We start from the raw sequence: 24,104 nt of genomic DNA, 5'->3' as shown, positions 1-24,104 counted from the left end.
CGCAAGCTTCAATAAATAGTTACTGACTCTATAAATAAATGAATGAGAATTTAATCTTCAAGGGAAGAGAGCCAAACTAGGAAGATCTGTCTTGGGCTCCATTCTAGAGTGCCTTAGAGACATTCATCTTCCTTTGATCCTAGGTAGACAGGCAAACAGGTTTATTTATTTATTTATTTATTTATTTATTTAAGTGGCCATGGTAGCCTGTAATCCCAGCGACTTGGAAGGCGGAGGCATGCTGGTCAACCTAGCGAAATCCTCAAGATAAAAAATAAAAAAGGCTAGGAATGCGGCTAAATGGTACAACACTTGCCTGGCCTGGGTGAGGTCCTGAGTTCCAGAACGACAAAAAAAATAAAATAAAATTTGGACGTGTTTTTCCAACAAAAGTTTTGTTGAAAGACCTTGTAACATATTTGGGGTGAGAGAGGAGGGAATAAAAATAAATAAATAAATGGCTCAAAAGTAAGTGCAGGGAAATAAAAGTGGAGAAGGGTGGCTGGCCAAGACTGGCTCTTGGTTTGCACCCTCCCCTCCCCCAGAGGGTAACAGCTCCAGCACTTCGGTCTTCAGCGAGGACCCAAGGGTGGCCTGGGCTGGGGCTCCAGGTACCTTTCCCTCAGTAATTATTCATGAGGCAGGGCATCATGGGCGTCCTTCTTACTATTCATGAGGGGGCGGGGCCTCCCTCCCGCGGGGACTCCTGGGAGGGATCTCAGTTATTCATGAGGAAGGGGGCAGGCACTACAGAGCCCACTGTCCTTGCTATTCATGAGGGGGCGGGTCTTCCCTCCCGCTGGGGCTCCTGGGAGGATTCTAAAAAGTTCTTGAGGCCACGGGGGCGCCTAGGAGGCGGGAACGCAGCTCCGGAGCCGACGGGAGCCGGACCCTGGGTCTTCCCCGCGGGAAAGCCCTGAGGAGATATTTTCTTTTTAAACATTACGAAATTTGAGGATGGTGGGACAAAACGACTAACTCCCACTTTCCTGTGATTCCTTGGCCGGAAAACTGTCGAAATCTGTGGTAAAAAGGGGTTTTCTCCCCAGTACTTTCTTGTGGAAATAGTTTCATCTTTTCATGGACCGAAGGGGGTAAAAGGTGCATCACCATGTGATTGGAGTCTCCTGTTGGCCAATTTCTCTGTTAAGGTCACCCCAGTTTGCCTCTTTGGAGATGTTTTGGGCTAATATGCGAGCATCCGGGATGGGTCTCTTCACAGGGTTTGGTCATGTTAAATCCCCAATATTTGCTGTTTGATGTTTATTAAATGGCGGGGGTGGGGTGGGGGAGGGGAGGTTTCCCCAATAGGCTTTCAAAACCCTCACACAGAGTCAAAATTACTGGGATGGAACAGGGACATTGAAATACCAGCTAAGCACCATTTTGGCCTGTGAATCTCGTTCTCTGGAGGGTGAGAAGAAACCAGAAAAAAATTTGGAATGATAGCTTTAGGAATTTCAAAAAAAGGCTGCGTATCCCCCCAAAAAAACAAAAATAAATAAATAAAAATAAAAAACATCCAGGTATGAGAGGAAAGTAAGGAATTGTAAGAGTCTTCAATTTCAAAATAATTCGGGCCCCTTTTTTATCCTTAGTGGTTGACACACCAAAGTACCCTGGGGGTAAGTGCGTCCTTGAAAAGCCCCACAAGCACCACCCGAGTCTTAATACAATTGCCCAAACAGGACAAATCTTGGGTCAGATTTATATTTTATTACAACGAAAATGCTTTCAAATGCCTACTGTGAAAAGTTCAAAACAATCTTGTGTATTAAATAAGTTAGGGCTCTTCCACTTGGTGGAATTACATGCAGTCATTAAAATCTGTAGAAGTGTATTTATTGACTTGGAAAAAGAATTCATTGAAAAAAGCAGAGTACAAAGTAGTATGAATAGTTATCCCACTTTTTTGTTATAAATAAATGTGTATATGTATGTTTTGTGTATATATATATAGACATACATATATGTACAAAATTCCAGAATTATGTAAATACCAAGTGTTTATAAGTGAATTTAATTGTTAAAAACCTGTATTTTGGGCTGGGGTTGTGGCTCAGCTGTAGGGCGCTCGCCTAGCATGTGTGAGAGACACTGGGTTTGATCTTCAGCACCATATAAAAATAAATAAATGAAATAAAAGTGTCATATCCATCTACAACTTTAAAAAATATTAAAAACCCTATATTTTGTCAGTGTTTTGACAGTTACTTGTATAGTTTTTAATGACTATTTTAAAACATCTACTAATTTAATGTTCACTGAATGCTGAAGCAAAGCCTTATGGTATAGTTGTAAAGGAGTTCAGATTATGCTTTTTTACTTAGCACTAAATATGCTGAGTTTTCAAATATATAACTAGTTTTTTGTTTCTTTTTCTTTCTTTCTTTCTTTCTTTTTTTTTTTTTTTTTTTTGTGTGTGTAGTTGTAGATAGACAGCATGCCTTTATTTAATTTTTATGCAGTGCTAAGGATTGAACCCAGTGCCTCACACATTCTAGGCAGACAATCTGCCATTGAGCTACAACCCCAGCCCCTGTTTTGAATTGATATTAGATGAAATGTTACCTTTTAAGATGGTTAAGTAACAATGTGATTTTATCGACTTTATACAGAAAGTAGAAAATGCATTTTGGTCAGACATGTTTGTAACTTTGATGAAATACCTTATTGTTACTTTAGAAACAATGAGTCTTAGATTGCTAAATTCTAGTTTTATCTCTCTATATATATATGAACCAATGGACTGGGGATGTAGTTTAGTGGTAGAGTGCTTGCCTAGCAAGCATAAGGCTCTCTTCAAAAAGTTAAGAAAGAAAGAAAAAGTGGACCCAAGGGAAGAATTATTATTATTCATCTATTCATCCTAGCTTTACTAGTTTTACAAAACTTTAATTTCATTGTTTATGTATATATTTTACTGCACATAATTAATAATAGCATTACCACCTATTTAATCTGTTAGAGCTAGTACATTAATTTTGTTTATTTTTTTTCTTTTTTGTTTTGTTTTTGACTAGTACATTTAAATAATTCTAAACTTAAAGTCTCTTTTTTGTTTGTTTTTATTGTTTTTAACAAAAGAACATATCAGTACTCATTTCCAAAGAAATATAAAAGTGTTACTACAAAATTTTAAAGCTACATTAATGCTTTATTTTTTTAATGGGGTACTGAGGATCAAACCCAGTGCCTCACACATGCTAGGCAAGTGCTCTACCACTGAGCTACAGCCCTAATGCTTCAATTTTTTAGAATATAAAGATTGTAAAAGGAAAGTACAGATTGATGGATATTATGGGATTTTTTGTTTTTGTTTTTGTTTGTATGGTGCTGGGGGGGGGAGTAAGCCTAGGACTTCACACATGCGAGGCAAGTGCTTACCACTGAGCTATACCACCATCCCTGATAGGTATTAAATGTATCTTATGATTTATTTTGTTTTTTTAAAATTGGTTAATTAATTTATTTTACAGTAGAATGCATTTTGACATATTGTATACAAATGGAGCATAACTTCTCATTCCTCTGGCTATGGTGTCTTATGATTTTTTTATTAATTTTTAAATATTTTTTCTTTCTTTTTCCCTTTTTTTCCTGTCATAATATTCCTTCTTATGTATATCAATTGACTGGGGATATAGCTCAGTTGATAGAGTGCTTGCCTTGAATGCACAAGGCCCTGGATTCAATCCCTAGCACCACAAAAAGAAAAGAAAAAAAAAACAAAAAAAAAAAAAACAAAGATATATCAAAACTCATACTGATTGAGGTAACTCATACTTGTAATCCCAGTTACTCAGGTGATAGCAGGAGGATCTCAAATTCAAGGCTCACTTGGCAAGTTATCAAGTTGCTACTCAAAAATAAAAAGGAGGGCTATGGTTGTGGCTCAGTGGTGAAGTGCTATGCCTTGCACATGTGAGGCACTGGGTTAGATCCTCAGCACCACTTAAAAATAAATAAACAAAATAAAGATATTTTTTCCATGTATAAAGAAAAAAATATTATAAATAAATAAAAAGAATGGGATCTAGCTCAGAGGTAGAATACTTCTGGTTAAATTCCCCATACTGGGGGGGGGGGGGAGACATTAAGTCTTTTACACATTTTTCCCTATTTTGCAGTTTTCTTTTCTTTTAAAGACATGCGTTTTTTCGTACTAATATTCTTTATCTAGAATATTTGATCAAGAGGTAAACGGTTTACTTTTTTTTTCAAATTATGCTAAATAGACTCTACTGTAAAAACTCCATAAATTAGACATCATAGTAAAATTTGTGTAAATGTAAAAAGATAGCTATTGTCTATCAAAACGTGGAACCTTTCATTTAAAAAAACAACAGGTCTGAGGATGTGGCTCAGTGGTCCAGCACTTGCCTTAACTTCCTTTCTTCTTTGTCTCTTGTACTTTGTTTTTCTAACCAGGATAAATTCATGAGATAAGAAAAAGATGGCATCTAGAATAAATACCAGTTTCACTTTGATTCCCAATCAGAAATATAGACGTAGTAATCGTCGATCCAGCTATTTTTCCAACACCCTTGATTCAGATTCTCAGCCCTTATCAATGCTTGGAAATTTTAAAGCCTTGCCATTGGAAATATTCCAAATAATCTTAAGATATTTGTCAGGTGAGGATTGGTTACTATGAGTAGGCTACATAAAACACTAGAATATTTTAATTTTTCCTAAGAACTAGTTTATCATCTCAGGCTCTGCTAAAATGTTAATAGCATTCATATTAAGTTTGTTTTCAAAATTTAATCAGTGTTAGGTCCTTAGGGATAGAATGAGAAAGCTCAGTGCTCAAACTCTTTAAAGCATACCTCTAACTTAATAATGTAGTAGGTTGATTGTTATATCTCAACAAGTTTATAATCATTGAGAACTGGATTTAAAACAATTTTAAGATATTTCCTTGTAGGTTTATTATTTTTATTATTTAGTTAACTTATAAGTTAATAGACTGTACTGAGTGATGTTATTGTATTTAAGCCATTTATACATAAATATATATATATATATTTCTTTTGGTAGTGAAGGATGTCAGCATGCTAAGTATGGTGTCTAAAACAGTCAGCCAGCACATTATTAATTATATTTCGACTGCATCAGGAAGCAAAAGACTTTTACTACAGGACTTTCATAACCTTGAGCTGCCTGGTAGGAAACAAGACTCTGCTATACTGGAGCACTACAGATCTCTAGGTAATTTAAGAAATGAAAATTACAACAAGTAAAGAATTAAAACAATTAAGATGATTTTATTATATACTTCTATAAGGCCAGTGGGATATGGAATATTTCCTAAAATGTACCTAGTAATATGGTGTTTTTAACTCTTCAATATGAGGACTTTCCTTTAACAGTCCCTTACATTTATCTTTAAAGATAAGAAAATGCACTTTAATGTAAAGTGTCAGTCCTTGTGATTTCATGTGGATGCAATATCACCTAGGCTTATTGTGTAGGTGGTTTACCAGTTTAGGAACTTGATATGTTTTCTATGCTTTACTTCCTGAGGATCCTTACACCTCTTTTCCATTTCTATTATAATATAGTCCTTAAAAATATAAATGTAAGCACATCATTTTGAGAGGTCACTTATTCTCTTAATCAGAACTATGTTTTTTTTCTTTTTTAAGCATCTGCACATTTACTAATAAATCATTATTCTATAATGAAATTGATCTTGTCAAAGGAAATTGTATATAGTCTTTCTTCACTTGATATCTAATCATTTTTTTAAAATTTTTTAGTTGTAGATGGGCACAATACCTTTATTTCTATTTATTTTTATGTGGTGCTAAGGATCGAACCCAGTGCCTAACACATGCTAGGCAAGTGCTCTCCACTGAGCTACCACCCCAGTCCTTATAACCATTTTTATATTTTACCCCATTCATTTATTTCATGCTCCCTAGAGTGCTAAAATAAAATCCTAATTCTGACTTGACTACTGATACCTATTTAACTACGAAACTACTTTAGAATCAACGAAAGCATGGCAATGTTGAGATTTAAATAAAGGCATAATAATAATAATAAGTTGAGCAAATGTTGCCTTTTAGTAGTCCAAGGATGCCTACTTTAAGATAATAAAAGAAGACTATATAGGTATGTAAATACATCAAACTATATTCGATGAGTATATTTAATAAGACCAAATGAAAGGTATACAATATGAATACAATATTGTTGGTTTCAGTATTTATGACTCAGTTTAGTAAATCCTGTAACTGAATAACGGCAATTACGTTTTGCCTCTTATCATTGTAAATATATATATTTTTTTTCAAACATTATTAGTTGGATAATAGAGCCTGTCCTTTGGTTTCAGTCAGAATTTGTTTTTTCCTGATCAAGTCTCAGTTGTTTAAGCAAATGAGCAAAGTATTAAGACAATTGCATGGGAATTATATGGGCCTAGGGATGTAGCTCAGTAATAAATGCTTACATAGTATGGATAAGACCCTGGCTTCCTTCCCGAGCACAGCAAAAAAGAAAAAAGAAAATTATATGGATCATTGCTCTTAAAAATACAAATATGTATTGTTTTGCGGGGGTAGGTATTGGGAATTTAATCCAGCATTTTATCACTGTGCTAAGTTGTTTAGGGCCTTGCAAAATTGCTAAGGCTAGCCTTGAACTGGTGATCCTCCTGCCTCAGCCTCAGTCACTGGAATTATAGGGATGGGCTACTGCACCCAGTTTGTATTGATCATAATAGGTTTGTTTTTTTTTCTAGAGAGAGAGAATTTTTTAATATTTATATTTTAGTTTTCGGTGGACACAACATCTTTATTTTTATGTGGTGCTGAGGATCGAACCCAGCACCCCGTGCATGCCAGGTGAGTGCACTACCACTTGAGCCACATCCCCAGCCCCTAGTTGTTTTTTTAATGGTTTCATTCATATAATGTTTCAGGCTTCCATTTAATTTTGATGCAGATACCTAGTTTATGATTGATTCTTTAGGTAAATGTTTGATGTACACACCATTTTCTCACATTTCCTTCCTATCTGATCTGTTCTTATTTTCAGACATTAAAATAACATTTTCAGAATCCTGTACTTTTGAAAATTATAAACTTTTTAAATAGTCCTTTCTTTTTTATTTATTTATTTTCAGTTATAGATAGACACAATACCTTTATTTTATTGATTTATTTTTATGTGGTGCTGAAGATCAAACCCAGTGCCTCATACATGCAAGACAAGCACTCTGCCACTGAGCTACAATCCCAGACCTGAAGATTATAAATTTTAATTTGCTTTTTTTTTTTCCCACACAAAGCAGAGCAAGGTTACCAATATGGAAAAAACATTACATATGACTATTTTAATGGGAAAGACTTAGAGAAGTTGGTCTTTAAACAATATAGCAGAGAACCTGTGGTTTAAAAAAAATCATCCAGTAATGGGTTTTATGGTAAATTACAACCCATAAAAATAGGAGTTTTACCTGGGCATAGTGGGCACACCTGTAATCCCAGCCACCCAGGAGGCTGAGGCAGGAGGATTGTGAGTTCAAAGCTAGCCTCAGCAAAAAGCGAGGCACTAAGCAACTCTGTGAGACCATGTCTCTAAACAAAATACAAAAAATAGGGCTGGGGATGTGGCTCAGTGATCAAGTGCCCCAGTACCCAAAAAAAAAAAAATGAGTTTTACATTAGAAAAGGCAACCAGCATACAATTAGAACTTACAATTTCTCTGCTATGGTATTGCATGAGACCAAATGCTAAAAAGGAAAGGAAAAGATCTCAACCTAAAATCAAACTCTGAAAATGTCTTTTTTGTATACAAAAATGAGGCTAGGAGCTGGGGGTATAAATTGCTTTGCAAGTGAGTGGCTCTGTATTCAGTCCCTGGCACTGGGGAAAAAAGGGCATGTATATTTAAAACTCAGTTCTGCTCATATGTTACCCAAACACAGCAACTTCCAAAAATAGATTCCTATAGATTCTTCAGAATTATATAATTATTATATTATGGAAAATAGTAAATGCAGAGGAGATAAAAATTGAAGAAAGTCATGAAATTTAGGTATATATTTTTCTACCATGTATCTTATTTTTCAGTTTGAGGACATTTGTCCTCACAAGAATGTTAACAGTATCTTGCCATTTTAGGAAAAAAGAATACTTAGGCAAAATAAATCATATACTTCATGTCACTGTAGTTCAAGTCACATCTTACTGAGAGAAATTGAAGGTTTTTTTTTTTCCTTTTCTTTTTTTAAATGTCTGATCACAAAATCTTACACATTCCTAACATATAAACTCCATAAAAGGATATCTTTGAAAGAAGAGATAGATATTTATTACAAATGGATACTTTCTGTGAGCAAAAATGACTTCTAACCTTTGAAATTTTAAGTATTTATGACTTTAAATTTTTGTATTTGGAAAAAAGAACCAAATCTCTTTTCCCATTCTTTTCATGTTTATATTAACAGTTCTTAAAATATTTTCCTTTGTGAATGGGAGGTTAATTTCAAGAGAGACTGGAATCTGTTTTCTATGGAATAAAGACAAAGTTTTCCTAATGTATATTTATTTCTTATAATTGTATCTTTGTAAATCTAAATACTTTAATGTGAATTTCACAACTTTTTTTTTTTTTTCAGTACTGGGATTGAACCCAGGGGTGCTCTATCACTGAGTCACATCCCCAGCCCATTTTGTTTGTTTCCTTTTGAGACAGGGTCTTGCTAAATTGCGGAGGCTGGCCTCAAACTTGTGATACTCCTACCTCAGCCTCCCAAATAGCTGAGATTACAGGCATGCACCACTACGCCCAACAAATTTTACAACTTCTTGCAGGATGTTTTGCCAAGGCCTCCTAGATGGACATCAGAAGCCATGTAGTATAAATGTTTTGTGCCCTTCCTCCCCAGTGTTCCTGTAAAACTTGTATCCTAGTTCACTGTGATATGCTGTACTTGACTTTCGGGAAAACATTGTACTGTAGTATTGATATGCTTAAATTAATTGCATTGTTGTCATTTTTTTCTTGTGTCTCTTTACTTTCTGAGGTCTACTATTTAAAAGATGCACATTGCTGCTACCCACCAAGGAAAGACTAAAGTACATTCACAAGATACTCTCAGATGTAAGATCATACTTCTGAATTAGTTCATAATCTTAATTTTTAGTAAAAATATTTTATTACTAATGTTTTATACTCCTTTTAAATCTACAGTTGATAACAACTCATGAATTAGTACTAAAAATTTGATCAGTGATAATCTAATAGTCTACCAGAGTATAAATAGAGTATAATATAGTCATCCCCTCTTATCCATAATTTCAGTTAATGTGGTGCACACATATAATCCCAGACCTGCAGTCTGAGAGTATTAGATAGCAAATTCCAGAAGTAAACAATTCATAACTTTTACATCATGAACCATTCTGAGGAGAATGATGAAAACTCTTGTCAGTCTGATCTATCTCACCTGGGTTGTAAATCATGCCTTTGTCCAGTGTAGCCATGCTATATATATTATCACCCATTAATCACTTAAGAGTTGTCTGGATTATCATATGTACTGTTATGGTATCATAATGCTTGTATTCAAATAATTTTTTCACTTAGTAATGGCCCCCAAAGTGCAGGAGTAATGATGTTGGCAGTTTTATTATGGTACATTATTATAATTGTTGTATTTGTTATTTTTGCTGTTTTTTTTTACTATGCCTAATTTATAAATTAAACATTATAATGGGTATTTATATAGAAAAAAACCCAGTATAATATGAAGCATTTTTACCTCACATAGGATTTCTGAGGAAGTTTTAAAGTGATAGTTTTTTTAATAAATTAATTTCTGATGTTGCATCTTATTTTTAAAATATGCAAAAAACAGGGAAGTATTTTTAATATATAATATGACAAACCTCTTATGATAATAAACTTGGAAATGTACATCAATGCATTTGGGCATAATCTCTATACAGGACTTTTGAATTTTACAATACAATCCAAACATACATTCTGATGGTTCAGTTATGTGCTCAATAAGATGCAAACTATTCTCATGCTCTGACTGTTTTCCATGAAGTATTTACATTGAGTTCTGGTCTGTATTATTGCAGCAGAATCCCAAATGATCTTTCTGCCATCTATTTCATCACTCCCCAAACTGTTCTGTGTACCAATTCAAGGTTGTGATTGTTTGTTCTTTTTTTTTTCCCCTAAAGCATCATATTCATCAAGATAACTTTTTTGTTTGAAAATCTTTCAGTGAGTCAGGCATGGTGGTACATGCCTGTAATCTCAGTAACTTGGAGGATGAGATAGGAGATTGCAAGTTCTAGGCCAGCCTCAGTAATTTAGTGAGACCCTGTCTCAGAACAAAAAATAAAAAGGACTGGGAATATAACTGTAGTACGGTGTTCTTGGGTTCATCCCCAGTACCTCCACCAAAAAAAAAAATCTTTCAGTAGCTATTCAATTTAGACTTCTCCCACCAATACAACCTTTCTTTCTCTAATTGAATCTAATTAAATTGGCCAGATCTTTCTTACCAAATAAACATTGTTTCTTCTACCTCCATACAATTTTGTCTTTTACCATTCATTACTTTCCATTTATTTATATCTGAGCCCTGCTTTAAGACATTGCTTATTTTACATGGGTCTTTCATAAGCTTTTTTGATCATTACTAAATTTATCTTTTCCTTCTTTTCATATTGTCCAATGTAGTATTTATTCAGTCATTTAAACATTTATACATAGTCTAACCTGAATTATAGTAATTTCATACGTGAATACCTTATTCTTCTAAATAAATTGTGAGCTCCTTGAGGGAAGAGACTGTTTCATACTTCCTTTGTAATTAACACAGTGCTCATCAGAATATGTACTGAAAAAAAATCTTGCTTATTGCTGTTATATTTGAATGTTAAATCATTGTATAGATCCAATGAAAAAAAGAATTAATAATTGTTCTCTTTACAGGTTTCCTGTTTAAAATTCAATGGCTGTGCAGCTCCTATGCAATGTTTAGGATTACCATGTTATGGCATGTTTTTACAGGTACATTTTTTAATGAAAGAAGAAATGGAATGCTTTCTTGAACTGTTAACAAGTAGAGCATGGAATCTGTCCTTTCATCGGTTAATAGAATTTACAATAATCTTAAAGAGAGCAAAATAAAACTGAAAAGATTTGAGAATGTATTAATCTTTTTTAATATTTATTTATTAGAAGTAGTTGGACACAATACCTTAATTTTGTTTATTTATTTTTATGTGGTGCTGAGGATCGAACCCAGGACCTTGCACGTGCTAGACAAGTGCTCTACCGCTGAGCCATAATACCATCCCAAGAATGTATTAATCTTATAGTGTGTTTCCATCTCAGATTTTCTTCTTAAGTTTCTAAGTAGTGACAAATGTTTAACATTCACTTGCTCTATAACAATGTCCTCTAGGTGTCTAGCCAATTGTTAAAAAAAAAGAAAGAAATATCATAGGGTAGTATGTATGTGCATGTGTTTATGTTTATAGTAAGTTTAAACTCTTGGACTAGTTATTTAAGTTGTGATTTTAGAAATCAGCTGTAGAGCTGGGTGTGGTGGTGCACATATATAATCCCAGCAGCTTGGGAGGCTGAAGCAGGAGGATCACAAGTTCAAAACCAGCCTCAGAAATTTAGCAAGGCACTAAGCAACTTAGCAAGACCCTGTCTCAGATGAAAATTTTTAAAAGGCTGACGATGTGGCTCCGTGGTTAAGTGTGTCCGAGTTCAATCCCTGGTCCCCCTCCCAAAAAAAATTGTAAAATTTCAAGAACATTTTTTACTAATCTTTTATTATAAGCAAAGATAAAAATAATAAGTAGTATTAATTAAGCCCTTACAATGTTCCAGACACTGTTATAAACAGTTTACATGTATTATTTGATTTAAAACTAACAACAACCTTAAGAAGTAGGCACTGCACCCAAGAGAATCTGGTGCTATATCCTGTCCTGCCAGCCACCAACTCATACGCATCCAGATTCCAGGGCCTCCTACTAGCCTTCTTCAAAGTTAGAGTGTTCCTTTTATTCAGAAATTTTGGTCTTTCGGTTTTTTTGGAATAGGTAGTATAAATTCAAAAGGTATATACAGTAAAAAGCTTGTCAAAAGGTAAAAAATATATACAGTAAAAAGCTTGTCCCTCATAAGGTCTGTCCCAAGTTTATTGATTTCCCTTCATCAAAAGTAATCACTGTTACCAGTTTCTTTCCTTCCAGAGATGATGATGATGATGATGATTAATGCTAGGGACTGAAGATTAATTTTTAAACTACTGAAATCCAATTATTTTAAGAAGAATTTATGTGATTAGTTAACCTTTTGAAATCTAATTATAGTTGTATACAGCTTGAATCTCCTTTTCATATATGTCTATGCCTTTTAGTATACTCAGAGATACAAATAAAAGTTTTTTTGGTTATTCAAATCCAAAAATCATAAAAAATGCTCAAAATTGTCATATTTAAATCACTATCATTTGTAAGCATGTAAGCATAAATGACCGCTAGGGGAAGCCAAAGGGTTCTACCATAATCTTAAGACCAAGACACAATATAACTGAGTCAAGTGTCTAAAGCTGTGTTCTAGGGTTTCGGCCATTATTTTCCATTTAAGAGTTCTCTGAAAAGATACTTCCTTTCCAACCGAAAAGAAACTGGATTTTACAGCAATTTTGGTTTTGATTATATAAATTTCTCACTGATTTGAATAGCTCCATAGTGAATAAAAATTATAGATCATCTTAATCATGTGTTAAAATCACTTATGCTCATAAAGGGGCATTGACTTGTGTTTTGATTTGATGGTCTGAACACATGCAATGTTTCCTTTATTTTATTTTCTTTAGACCTTAACAGCAGGTTGGGATGAACTTGAGTGCCATCGTGTCTATAACTTCTTATGTGAGTTGACTAATCTCTCCCGCAAGATGCAGACTGTTGTCTGTGGCAAACCAGGTAAAGAACTACAATTTACAGATGATGTTATACAGAAATTAAGGTGGAAAAAAAAAGAAGAGTTCAAAAGTGTTTAAAAATAAATTATGGAGCCAGGTACAGTGGTGCACATCTGTAATTCCAATGACACTGAAGACTAAGGCAGGAGAACTGCAAGTTTAAGGCCCGCCTCAGCAATTTAATGAGGCCCTAAGAAACTTAGTAAGACCCTATCTCAAAAGAATAAAAATGGCTGGAGATACAGCTCAGTGGTAAAGTACCCCTGGGTTCAATGCCTAGTACCATTATATATTAATTAACTAATTAATTAATTAATTAATTAACTTTTGGATCCAGGCATGGGGTACACACCTATAATCCCAACAATTTGGGGGGCTGAGGCAGGAGGATTGCAAATTCAAGGTTATCCTGGGAAACTTAGTGAGACCCTGTCTAAAATTTTTAAAAAAGAAGGGCTGGGGATGTAGCTCAGTGGTAGGGCACTCCTGGGTTCAGTCCCCAGTACTAATGAATACATATTTACATACATACATTCATACACAGTAAAAGGAGAAATAAATCTAAGGAAGTGATCAACATCACATGAAATATTGATGCAAATAGCAGTATGTGATTGGGGAAAGAGACGTCCTGAGAGGTAATCAACTGAATTAACATTTTATTCCTTAAATTGTGTGGTAGGCACAAAGTAGTTCATTCTAGTATTCTTGAAACTTTTCTAGCTTGGTGTGATGGTGCATGCCTATAATCCCAGAAGTTTGGGAGGCTGAGGCAAGAGGATTGCAAGATTAAGGCCAGCCTCAGCAACTTAGTGAGTCCCTAAGCAACTCAGCAAGACCCTGTCTCTAAATAAAATATTAAAAAGCTGGGGTGGGATGAGGCTGTAGCTCAGTGGCAGAGCATTTGCCTAGCATATGTGAGACACTGGGTTCGATCCTCAGCACCACATAAAAATAAACAAATAAAATAAAGGCATGCTGTCCATCTACAACTACCAAAAAAAAGAGGGGTCTGGGGATGTGGCTCATGGTTAAATGCCTGGGTTCAATCCCTGGTACAAAAAAAAAAAAAAAAAAAAAAGAATGATTATTGCAGCATTATTTGTAACCATGAAATGCTCCGAACAACCTAAAAGCCTATCATGAGGAGGATGGAAAAAAACGAATTGTGCTGTATTCACACAATTAAAGCCATTAATTATTTAAAATGAATAATTCGAGCCATATATATTAATATGGATAATTTTAAAACATAATTTGAGAAAAAATATTACCAAATGATATAACTATTATATCATTTATATACACACATATATAAAAATGTAGAAAAACATAGTTGGGAGGTATGATGATTAATTCTGGTTTTCAACTTAGCTAGATCATGGTACCCATATATTTTTTAAATTTAGTTGTAGATAGATATAATACCTTTATTTTATTTATTTTATGTAGTTCTGAGGATCGAACCCAGTGCTTCACACATGCTAGGCAAGCACTCTACCACTGAGCCTCAGCCCATACTCACATATTTGGTCAAACATTATTATAGGATTTTCTGTGAACATATTTTTAGATGAGCTGGACATTTAAATCAGTAAACTTTAAATAAAGCATATTTCCCTCCATAAGGTGGGGGGACATCATCCAATTAGTTGAAAGCCTTTATAGGAAAAGATCTTCCGATGCAAGGAATCCTACCACAAGACTGCCTTTGGACCCTTAGTGCAACTCTTCCCTGGGTCTCTAGCATGCCAGTCTACCCTGCAGATTTCAAACTTGCCAACCTCTATAGTCATAAGTCAATTCTTTAAAGAAAATCAACTTCATATTTTCTCTCTCCCTCTATTTCTCCCTCTCCTGCCGCACATACTTGCATAGTTGTCCCTCTTGTTGGTTGTTTCTCTGGAAAACCCTAACGGCAAAAAACAAATTCAAGATGGTAATTACTTACTTCTAGGGAAAAAGAGGAAGGGCATTGAATCTCTAACATCTGTAATATTTTATTTATTTTAAAATATCTGAAGCAAATAGAAAAAAAGAAAATTTTGGCAAAGCTTGGTGATTTGTACACAGTGTTTGTTATAGTACCTCTGCTTTTCTAGCAGCTTGAAATATTTTACTGTAAAACAAATTATGAATCAAAAAGGCAGATTTAAGGGGCTGGGGATGTGGCTCAAGCGGTAGAGCGCTCACCTGGCATACGTGCGGCCCGGGTTCGATCCTCAGCACCACATACAAACAAAGGTGTTGTGTCCACCGAAAACTAAAAAAAAAATAAATATTAAAAAATTCTCTCTCTCTCTCTCTTTAAAAAAAAAAAAAAAAAAAAAAGGCAGATGAATTGGGGCTGGAGTTGTGGCTCAGTGATAGAGCACTTGCCTGGCATGTGTGAGGCCCTGGGTTCAATACTCAGCACTGCATATAAATAAGTAAATAAAATTAAAGATACATTTACAATTTAAATAATATTTTTTTTAAAGAAAGAGTGGGAGAGAAAGAGAGAGAGAGAGAGAATTTTTTAATATTTATTTTTTAGTTCTCGGCGGACACAACATCTTTGTTTGTATGTGGTGCTGAGAATCGAACCCGGGCCGCACGCATGCCAGGCGAGCGCGCTACCGCTTGAGCCACATCCCCAGCCCCTAAATAATATTTTTTAAAAGTCCAATGAATCAATAATAAAATTAATTTATCATGTTCTTCTCTGGTCAAAAACCCTCATTAGCTCTTTGATGTTTTCAAAATAAAATCCATATTATTTATACTAGTCCTCACATTTTGTTCCCAGCCTACTTTTTCAAAGTTATTGTCCACTATACTTTATATCAGTTTGACCTAGGCATATTGCTTTCTCTACTCACTGTGTTTCAGATACCTTTTACACAATTCTATCTCACTACCTTTTATTCATTCTGTCTCATTTTCCTGAAATACCATCTCTCCTTCTCATCCTTTAAGAATCAGTACTTAAACTGGGCACAGTGGCACATACCTATAATCCCAATTCGGGAGGCTAAGGCAGGAAGATTGCAAATTCAAGGCCATATGAGCACCTTAGCATGACCCTGTCTCAATATAAAAAAAAAATAAAAAGGACTGGGGATGTAACTCAATGGTAGAGCACCCCTGAATTCAATCTCCAGGACTCCCAATAAATAAATAGAGTCTATTCACCTGACTCCTTCTAAGACTCAGTTCACCTGACAGCCTCCCACCCAGCATTTTGTGATCTCTGAAGGCCTATAGTAATCTCTCTCCTCTAAACTTGTAACTTACATTTGACTTAACACACCAGGAGGTACTTATGTATTGTCTTAGATTATTAGACTTTTTGCTGTGTTTCAGATCTAGTCCAGAGCCTCCTGAATGCTAGGCAAATATTCTGTTAATGATCTACATCTCCAACCCTAGACTTTCTATTTACACTTGTCTTATCTCCAAGTAAGTAAAATATAAATGATGTAAAATGGTATAACTTCTGAAAACACTTTGGCTGCCCCTCAAAAAACTAAACATAAAATTACTTTATGACCCAGCAATTCCACTCCTAGATATATATGTAATGAAACTGAGAGCAGGCACTTAGACAAATACTTGTATGCTAATGTTCATTTCAGAATTTCTCATAATAGCCAAAAGGTAGAAACAACCCCAAAACCCAAGTGTCTATCAATAGACAAATAAACAAAGTGAGTATGCTACAACATAGATGAACTTTTTTTTTTTTTCTCACCAAGCTTCGTTCTCAGCTTTCATCCAACATAGATAAACTGAAAACACTATACTAAGTAAAAGAGGTCAGGAACAAAGAGATAAATATTATATGAATCTACTTACATGAGATACTTAGAACAGGCAAATACACAGAGACAGAAAGTAGATTAGAGATTACCAGGAACTGGGGAAAGGGAGGAACTTGAAGTTATTGCTTAACGGCTGCAGAGTTTGTATTGGAATGATGAAAAAGTTTTGGACGCAGACAATGTTTATGGTTGAACAAAATTGTTAATGGAATTAATGCCCCTGGATTGTACACTTAAAAATGGTTTAAGGTGCTGGTATTGTGGCTCAGCGGTAGAGCGCTCACCTAGCACTGGCGGGACCCGCGTTCAATCCTCAGCACCACATAAAAATAAAGGCATTGTATTGTGTCCATCTACACCTAAAAATAAATAAATAAAAATAAAAAAATAAATTAAAAAGGTTTAAAAAGCCAGGAACAGTGACACACATCTGTAATGCCAGCAACTAGGGACGCTGGAACAGGATGATCACAAGTTCAAGACTAGCCTCAACAACTTAATGAGGCCATAAACAATTCAACAAGACTGTCTCAAAAAAAAAAAAAAAAAAAAAGATTGGTGATGTATCTCAGTGATAAAGTATCCCTCATACCATAAATAAATAAATAAAATGGCAAATTTTATAAATACCACAGTTTTTTTAAAATTAATAACACCATTTTAAAAGCCGTTAATTTGTACACTTCATTTTAGTTTTTGGTGCTCAAGATTGAACCCAGAGCTTCATGCATGCTAAGCACATGCTCCACCATTGAACTATACCCCCAGCCCAAATTGTACAGTTTATTTATTTGGTAGCACTGGAGATTGAACCTAGCACCTCATACATATTAGGCAAACACTATACCACTGAGCCAAATCTCTAGCCCCAAAACTGTACACTTTAAATAACAGAATGTATGGTATATGAATTATATTTCAATAAACAAGAGGAAAAGAAACAATGAGGCGAGGAGAGTGGCACACACTCTCCTCTATTCCAACTACTTGGGAGCCAAGGCAGGAAGATTGCAAGTTCAAGACCAGCCTCAGCAATTTATTAAGACCCTGTCTCAAAAAATAAAAGCACTGGGGATATAGCTCAGGGTAAAGTGCCCCTGGGTTTAATCCCCAGTACCAAAAAAAAAGAACGAAATAAAGAGAAAGTAAATCAAGAGGATAAGGGTAAGAAGAAAGTCAAACTACAAAGTTAGGGCATCTTAACAGATAACGAGCTGGGGTTGTAGCTCAATGGTAGAGCGCTTTCCTAGCATGTGTAAGGTACTAGCTTTGATCCTCGGCACCATATAACATAAAAGTAAACAAATAAAATAAAGGTATTTTGTCCATCTGCAACTGGAAAAAAAAACAGATAATCTATTGGTAATTCTTGTTTAGAAACCCAGTTTATGTGGCTTATGTTTGTAATCCCAGCAGTTTAGAACACTGAGGCAGGAGGATTGTGAGTTCAAAAAAAAAACCTCAGCAAAAGTGAGGCACTAAGCAACTCAGTGGGACCCTGTCTCTTAAATTCAAAATAGTGGTCGAGTGTCCCTGAGTTCAATCCCCAGTATCAAAAAAAAAGAAACCCAGTTTATGATCATTGATCACTATGACCCACAATGGTTAATGTGTTGCAGTGATCACTACCCAATATGCAATCCACCTTTCTAGAAAAATGGTTTATAATTCTTTTGCTTTATAGGAAGTGCCCGAAAATTAGAATTAAGGATCAGACTATTCTGTAGAAATGTCCTCCTTGATCATTGGACACATCGAAGTGATTCTGCTTTTTGGTTGACACGAATATTAAAACCATGGCCAATGGTGAATCAGGCAAGATTACTGTATATCATCTTTGGGCCAACATCTTCTCAGGATGGTGAGCACTGATTTTTCAGAATGTATGTTATATAACTAATTAATTGCTTTTTCTTTGTGAAGCCAATCTTTTTTACCTGTTCAATTCCACCACTCCTAATGATTAAACTATTTCATGATTTCATAGATGTATATACTACATTAACTTGTGCTTAGCTTAAGAGTCAAGACAGAAATTGTTCTGCTGAAGAACATTAACAAATGTATTTTTATTGTCCCTGGGTTTATGTGAAATAGCTGTTTTCCAGTTTTAAACATTATCTTAACCCAAGGTTATTTTTGCTGCTGGAGTGTCTAATAGTACTACTAAGAAGCAAAGTAGTGGCAGAATTGATGCTTATTTAATTTCAGGTGCATAATATGACTTGCAAAATTTTTGCCTAAATTTTTCTTGGAGTAATATTAAAGTTATCATGAATTTATTTAGCCCACATTGACTTATATCAGGAGGAAACTAAAATATGTTGAGAAGCAGCAGGGAGTTAATCTGAGATTAAAATTTTGTTATGTGTACTCCACAAAGAAAACTGGTCATAGATATAATAAAAAATTTAATTACTGTTTTGTTATATATGTTTAAAAGATGCTCAAATATAGCATGTTCTTTTGAGGAAGAATATCAGTGGGTTTTGTTTTATTTCAGTAAATTGCTTATTCCAATTTCTGTAATGAGGTAACATCATCTTTGAACTAAAAGCACTATTCTGCTGATGAAACTACCTTTTCTTTACTTTATTTGGCTATCTTGTTGCTATGTTTCATCACATTAGTAAGAAACATTCAAATTTATATTATTATCAGAATTGGCCTTTTATTATGAAAGTGTCTTATATAAATGATGGGATCTCATTAGGCAATCCACTGTCCTTTTTAAACAATCCATGAAATCTGTATCACAAAACCAATTATTCTATCATAGCCTAGTTTCTGTTTCAATTCAGGACAGGTGGTTTGGCAGAAAATGATAGAAGGACCTACAGATGAATCCAGTCTGAAAGGTTTGGCTGATGCCATTAAATTACTGTATGATACAGGCACCAAAGAGTGGACAGCAGATGATGTTATCAGTCTTGTAGATGAACTGTCAGGTACAAATATTCATTTACTAATATACAGTAATATTATGACTGTATTATATACAGTAATAGAAATGTAGTGTTAGAATATTATTATAAAACTGTAAGAAAAGCCAGGTAGGGTGGTGCACACCCATAATCCCAGCAACCAAGGAGGCTGAGGTAAGAGAATCGGAGGTCCGTGTTGAGCCTCAGAAATTTAATGAGACCCTATCTCAAAATAAAATAAAAACGAGGCCTGGGATTGTAGCTCAGTGGTAGAGTGCTTGCCTAGCATGTGTGAGGCACTAGGTTTAATTCTCACTGTACATATAAATAAATTAAATAAAGGTCCATTGACAACTAAAAATAATAAAATAAAAAAGGGCTGGGGGTGTGGCTTAGTGGTAGAGTACCCCTGGGTTCAATCCCCAGTACTGGAAAAAAAAAAATTGTAAGGAAAATTCTACAGGTAACAAATTCAATCCTTATTAGAAACCACTGATTGCTCTAAAATATTTGAAGAGTTTGGCATAATGTTTGAAAAGAATAAATTTAATAAATTTTCTTCAATTGCCAATTTTATAAATATATTATTATTTGAAGGATTTATAGTTTAATTATCTCTCTTATTCCCATTTTGTGAGTTCTTAGGAACATCTTTCTAGGTTATGTAAGAAGAAAACCCTCTCCTACTGGTATAGGAGAGGTGAAAATAATTTTTCTCATTCCTGCATAATGTTTTAGATGTTAAAGTTTACTAGGATTCTTCCTTATATAAGATGAGTTCACTTTGCCTGCTCATATATGTAGGATAATTACTTTGACTACATTACTTCTACATTTGTACAAGCTACCATGGCTTGGCAATAATCTCTGCTCTGGTTGAATGCTGTAATTGAAAAACTTAAACATTTTTTCCTATGTGTTTCCCTTGGTACTAATTGTATTTCCAATAAGGCAATGTAATATTGCATGTATTTAAAGATGTTTAATATAGCTATTGTGTAATTTCTCATTAAATAACCATTCTTCCTCTAATAAAAGTGGTTCCTCGGGAGTGGCTTCTAGAGAATAATGCACATCTCCTAATCCTAAGTGGAAACAACATCTGTTTCACTTTCATGGCTAGTAAAGCTGTGAATGGACGGGCCATTGAACTGGCAAGGCTCATTGTCTTTTTAGCTTTGGTAAGTAAAAAATAAATTTTTCTCTAGCAAGTTGTTTAACATTATAATTGATTGACCAGAGCGGCTGAGGATGTAGTTTAATGGTGGAGCACTTGCCTAGCATACTTAAAGAGTTCCTGGGTTTGATTCCTGGCACTGCAAAAATGAAAAAAAAAAAAAAAAGATAAAATAAAGCCAGACTTAGTGGCACATGCCTGCAATCCCAGCTACTCGGGAGGCTGAGACAGCAGGATCAAAAGTTTGAGGCCATCCTAGGTGACCCTGTCTCAAAATAAAATGAAAAGTTCTGGGGATGTAGTTTAGTAGTAGATTGCTTGCCTAGCATTCACTAAGATCCTGGGTTCAATCTACATACAACAGATCAATAAATAAATTAATTCTTACTTTTCAGTTTTACCTAGGAACATGTAGTCTTTAAATATGTATCTTTTAAATCATGAAGAAATAGCCAGGCACAGTGGCCCATGCCTATAATCCCAGCAATTTGAGGCAGGAGGACCTCAAGTTTGAGGCCAGCCTAGGCAATTTAGCAAAGCCCTAAAGCAATTTAGCAAGAACCTGACTCAATTAAAAAATAAAAAGGGTTTTATTTGGGGGGGCTGGGGTTGTGGCTCAGCAGTACAGTGTTTACCTAGCACGTGTGAGGCACTGGCTTCCATCCTCAACACCACATGAAAAAATAAATAAATAAAATAAAGGTATTGTGTCATATACAACTAAAAAATAAAAATAAATAAAGAGTTGGGGATGTAATTCAGTAGTAAAGCACTTCTGAGTTCAGTCCCAGTACCAAACAAACAAGTGTTCTTTGGGACTCTCAAGATGGAAAATTGATACCACAGTGCTTTGCCTACTGAAATTCTCTATTGTCTTCATTGTATTCCCTGAAAATAAAGCCATACCTTTTTTTTGAAACCCATGGTGCCGACAATCAAATCCAGAACCTCATACATGCCAGGCAAGGATCTATCACTGAGCTGTATCCCCAGCTTCAAACTATGTTTTTATAGCTTATCTTTGTATCTCCAGTTCTTTTTTTTTTCTTTTTCTTTTCTTTCTTTCTTTTTTCTTTTTCTTTTCTTTTTTTTTTTTTTTTTAGGTGTAGATGGACATAACAAATGCCTTTTTTTATTTTTATGTGGTCCTGAGGATTAAACCTGGGTCCCGCCCATGCTAGGGGAGTGCTCTACCGCTGAGCCACAATCCCAGCCCCTCTAGTTCTTAATGGTATTCTATAAATGCTTACAGAATGATTGAATGAGCAGAAGTCTTATATTTTATTATATAATAACTATTTTCAACATTAGTTCTTGTATTAGTGAATAATATTCTGATAATCTTGAACCAGGGTTTTATTTATTTCATATTTTATTTCCACTAAAATTGCACCATTTGAAAGCAAAGAGTATTAAAGATACAAGCATTTCCTTTTTATAAAATCAATGGGGTATCATATGTAATACATTATGTTAAATCATACTGTCATTGTCAGTAACATTTTCAAATTCTTTCTTCACATGAAGATTTACAATAATACTTTTATGTCTAAATCAGGTGTGTGAGAAAGAACTATACTGCATGGATTGGGCAGTTAAAATGATGCAAAAAGTCTGTAAAGTCTTTAACACTCCGGTGGAAAGAAATAACTTCCTGCAGAGTGTGGCAAATGCATTTGCCTGTGTTACAATGGAAATGCTGCAGTCAATCATGTCTGGTAAGTAGGAATGTACCTGATGCATAGGAGTGAGTAAAAGTATCTACTTAAGACAGAACTATTTCTGTGTAGACCGTTATTTCTAAACTAACAATAGGAGGAGCAGACATTTTATTGTTCATTTGTGAGATATTTTTAGTTCCTAGCTTTTTTTTAAAATTTTTTTTGTAGTTGTAGATGGACAGGATGCCTTTATTTTATTTATTTTTATGTGGTACTGTGGATTGAGCCCAGTGCCTCATGCATGCTACGCAGGCACTCTACCGCTGAGCCACAACTCCAACCCTAGTTCCTAGCTTTTGTCACTTCAAAAATCTGCTACTGGTTTCAATAGAGAACATGAAGTTGAAGAGTCTGCTCTGAAAGGAACCAAATTTCAATTATGTTACACAACAAAAATTTTAATTTGCTCATTTACCAACTATCATTATCCTCGTAATATCTCGTGTTTGTATAGTATTTGATAATATCGTTTTATATTTTATTAGGTGGCCAACATGATAATTAATCCTCTTTTACAGATAAGAAAAATAAGGCTTTGAGAAATAATCTGACTTGCACAGGTCATAAAGTTAGAAACAATAAAGCATGGACCAGCATTCTTTTCCTCTGATTTCTAATCCAGTGTTCTTATATAATTATATTATTTCAGTGATTAATGTCCGACTTAGTAAAGGTCAATAACAGAAAGTCTTCTCTTTAAATATTATTAGGAACAATTGGAACATCTTATATTTCTAAATCATATTTTTAAATTTTTAACTGACATTTTCTTTTCCCTACTGTCTGTTCCTGTGTATGACATATAGGAGATCGTGATGAAGACGACAGAGGCTTTTTGAATTTGTTCCATCTTGTACATGCTCAGGCTAACTTCCATAAGGAGGTCTTATATTTGACCATGAATACACTCTCCCCCTAAATACTCAGAAAACCTTGCATTTAGAGAATACATCGCTGAATTAACACTTAGAAGAGTACTACTTTTCCACACCTGAAGAATAGCATCTATGGGGCTTTTTATCATCTAAGGAAACTAGGAATTCAAAAGCTGCATAGGATTTTAGCAGCAATTGCTCACACCATTATTAATATAAAAACAACAGGCAAACCCAAGAATATGCTGTGATTTCTCTGGAAAATAAGCTCTGCCTCAGACTCCAAGTTTTGTTAAATTCAACACCAAACCAAAATAGAAGGTTAACTGTCAGTCCATTCTGTTTGTGTGGATCTGTGAAAAAAGAGAAAATTCTGTTTTATAGTTAGAACAGACCCAAATTCACTAAACAATAGTATCTGTTCACTTTGCTTAGGTTGTGTAGATACAGCCTAGAATGTTTTGTGAAGATTTGCAGTATGGTATTTTAGAATGTGCAGAATATAAATCACATTCCTTATTACCTCTTGGCATGTGATTACAAAGAATAATATATTTCATTCATATTTTATATGGAGTAACAGATAAAGAACAAAAGAAGTATGTTGTTTATATA

General features: G+C 34.6%; 1 protein-coding gene across 1 annotated transcript; it reads left to right on the top strand.

Annotated features, from left to right (window-relative positions):
* Positions 1–820: 820 nt before the first annotated feature.
* Positions 821–24,065, top strand: Fbxo47 (F-box protein 47). Its single transcript, XM_058571576.1, has 8 exons — positions 821–1,026; positions 9,045–9,121; positions 10,973–11,050; positions 12,882–12,990; positions 18,477–18,653; positions 20,755–20,897; positions 22,452–22,611; positions 23,421–24,065. Exons 3-8 carry the CDS (start codon positions 11,009–11,011, stop codon positions 23,531–23,533), a joined length of 744 nt encoding a protein of 247 aa, XP_058427559.1. The 5' UTR covers positions 821–1,026; positions 9,045–9,121; positions 10,973–11,008; the 3' UTR covers positions 23,534–24,065.
* Positions 24,066–24,104: the final 39 nt, after the last annotated feature.

The sequence above is a fragment of the Marmota monax genome, unplaced genomic scaffold (assembly GCF_021218885.2).
Source record: "Marmota monax isolate L192 unplaced genomic scaffold, Marmota_monax_Labrador192_F-V1.1 WCK01_AAM20220418_F8-fsc00064, whole genome shotgun sequence".
NCBI classification, from domain to species: domain Eukaryota; kingdom Metazoa; phylum Chordata; class Mammalia; order Rodentia; family Sciuridae; genus Marmota; species Marmota monax.
Note: the sequence above shows the minus strand (reverse complement) of the source record. Positions and strands in the feature narration are given on the sequence as shown.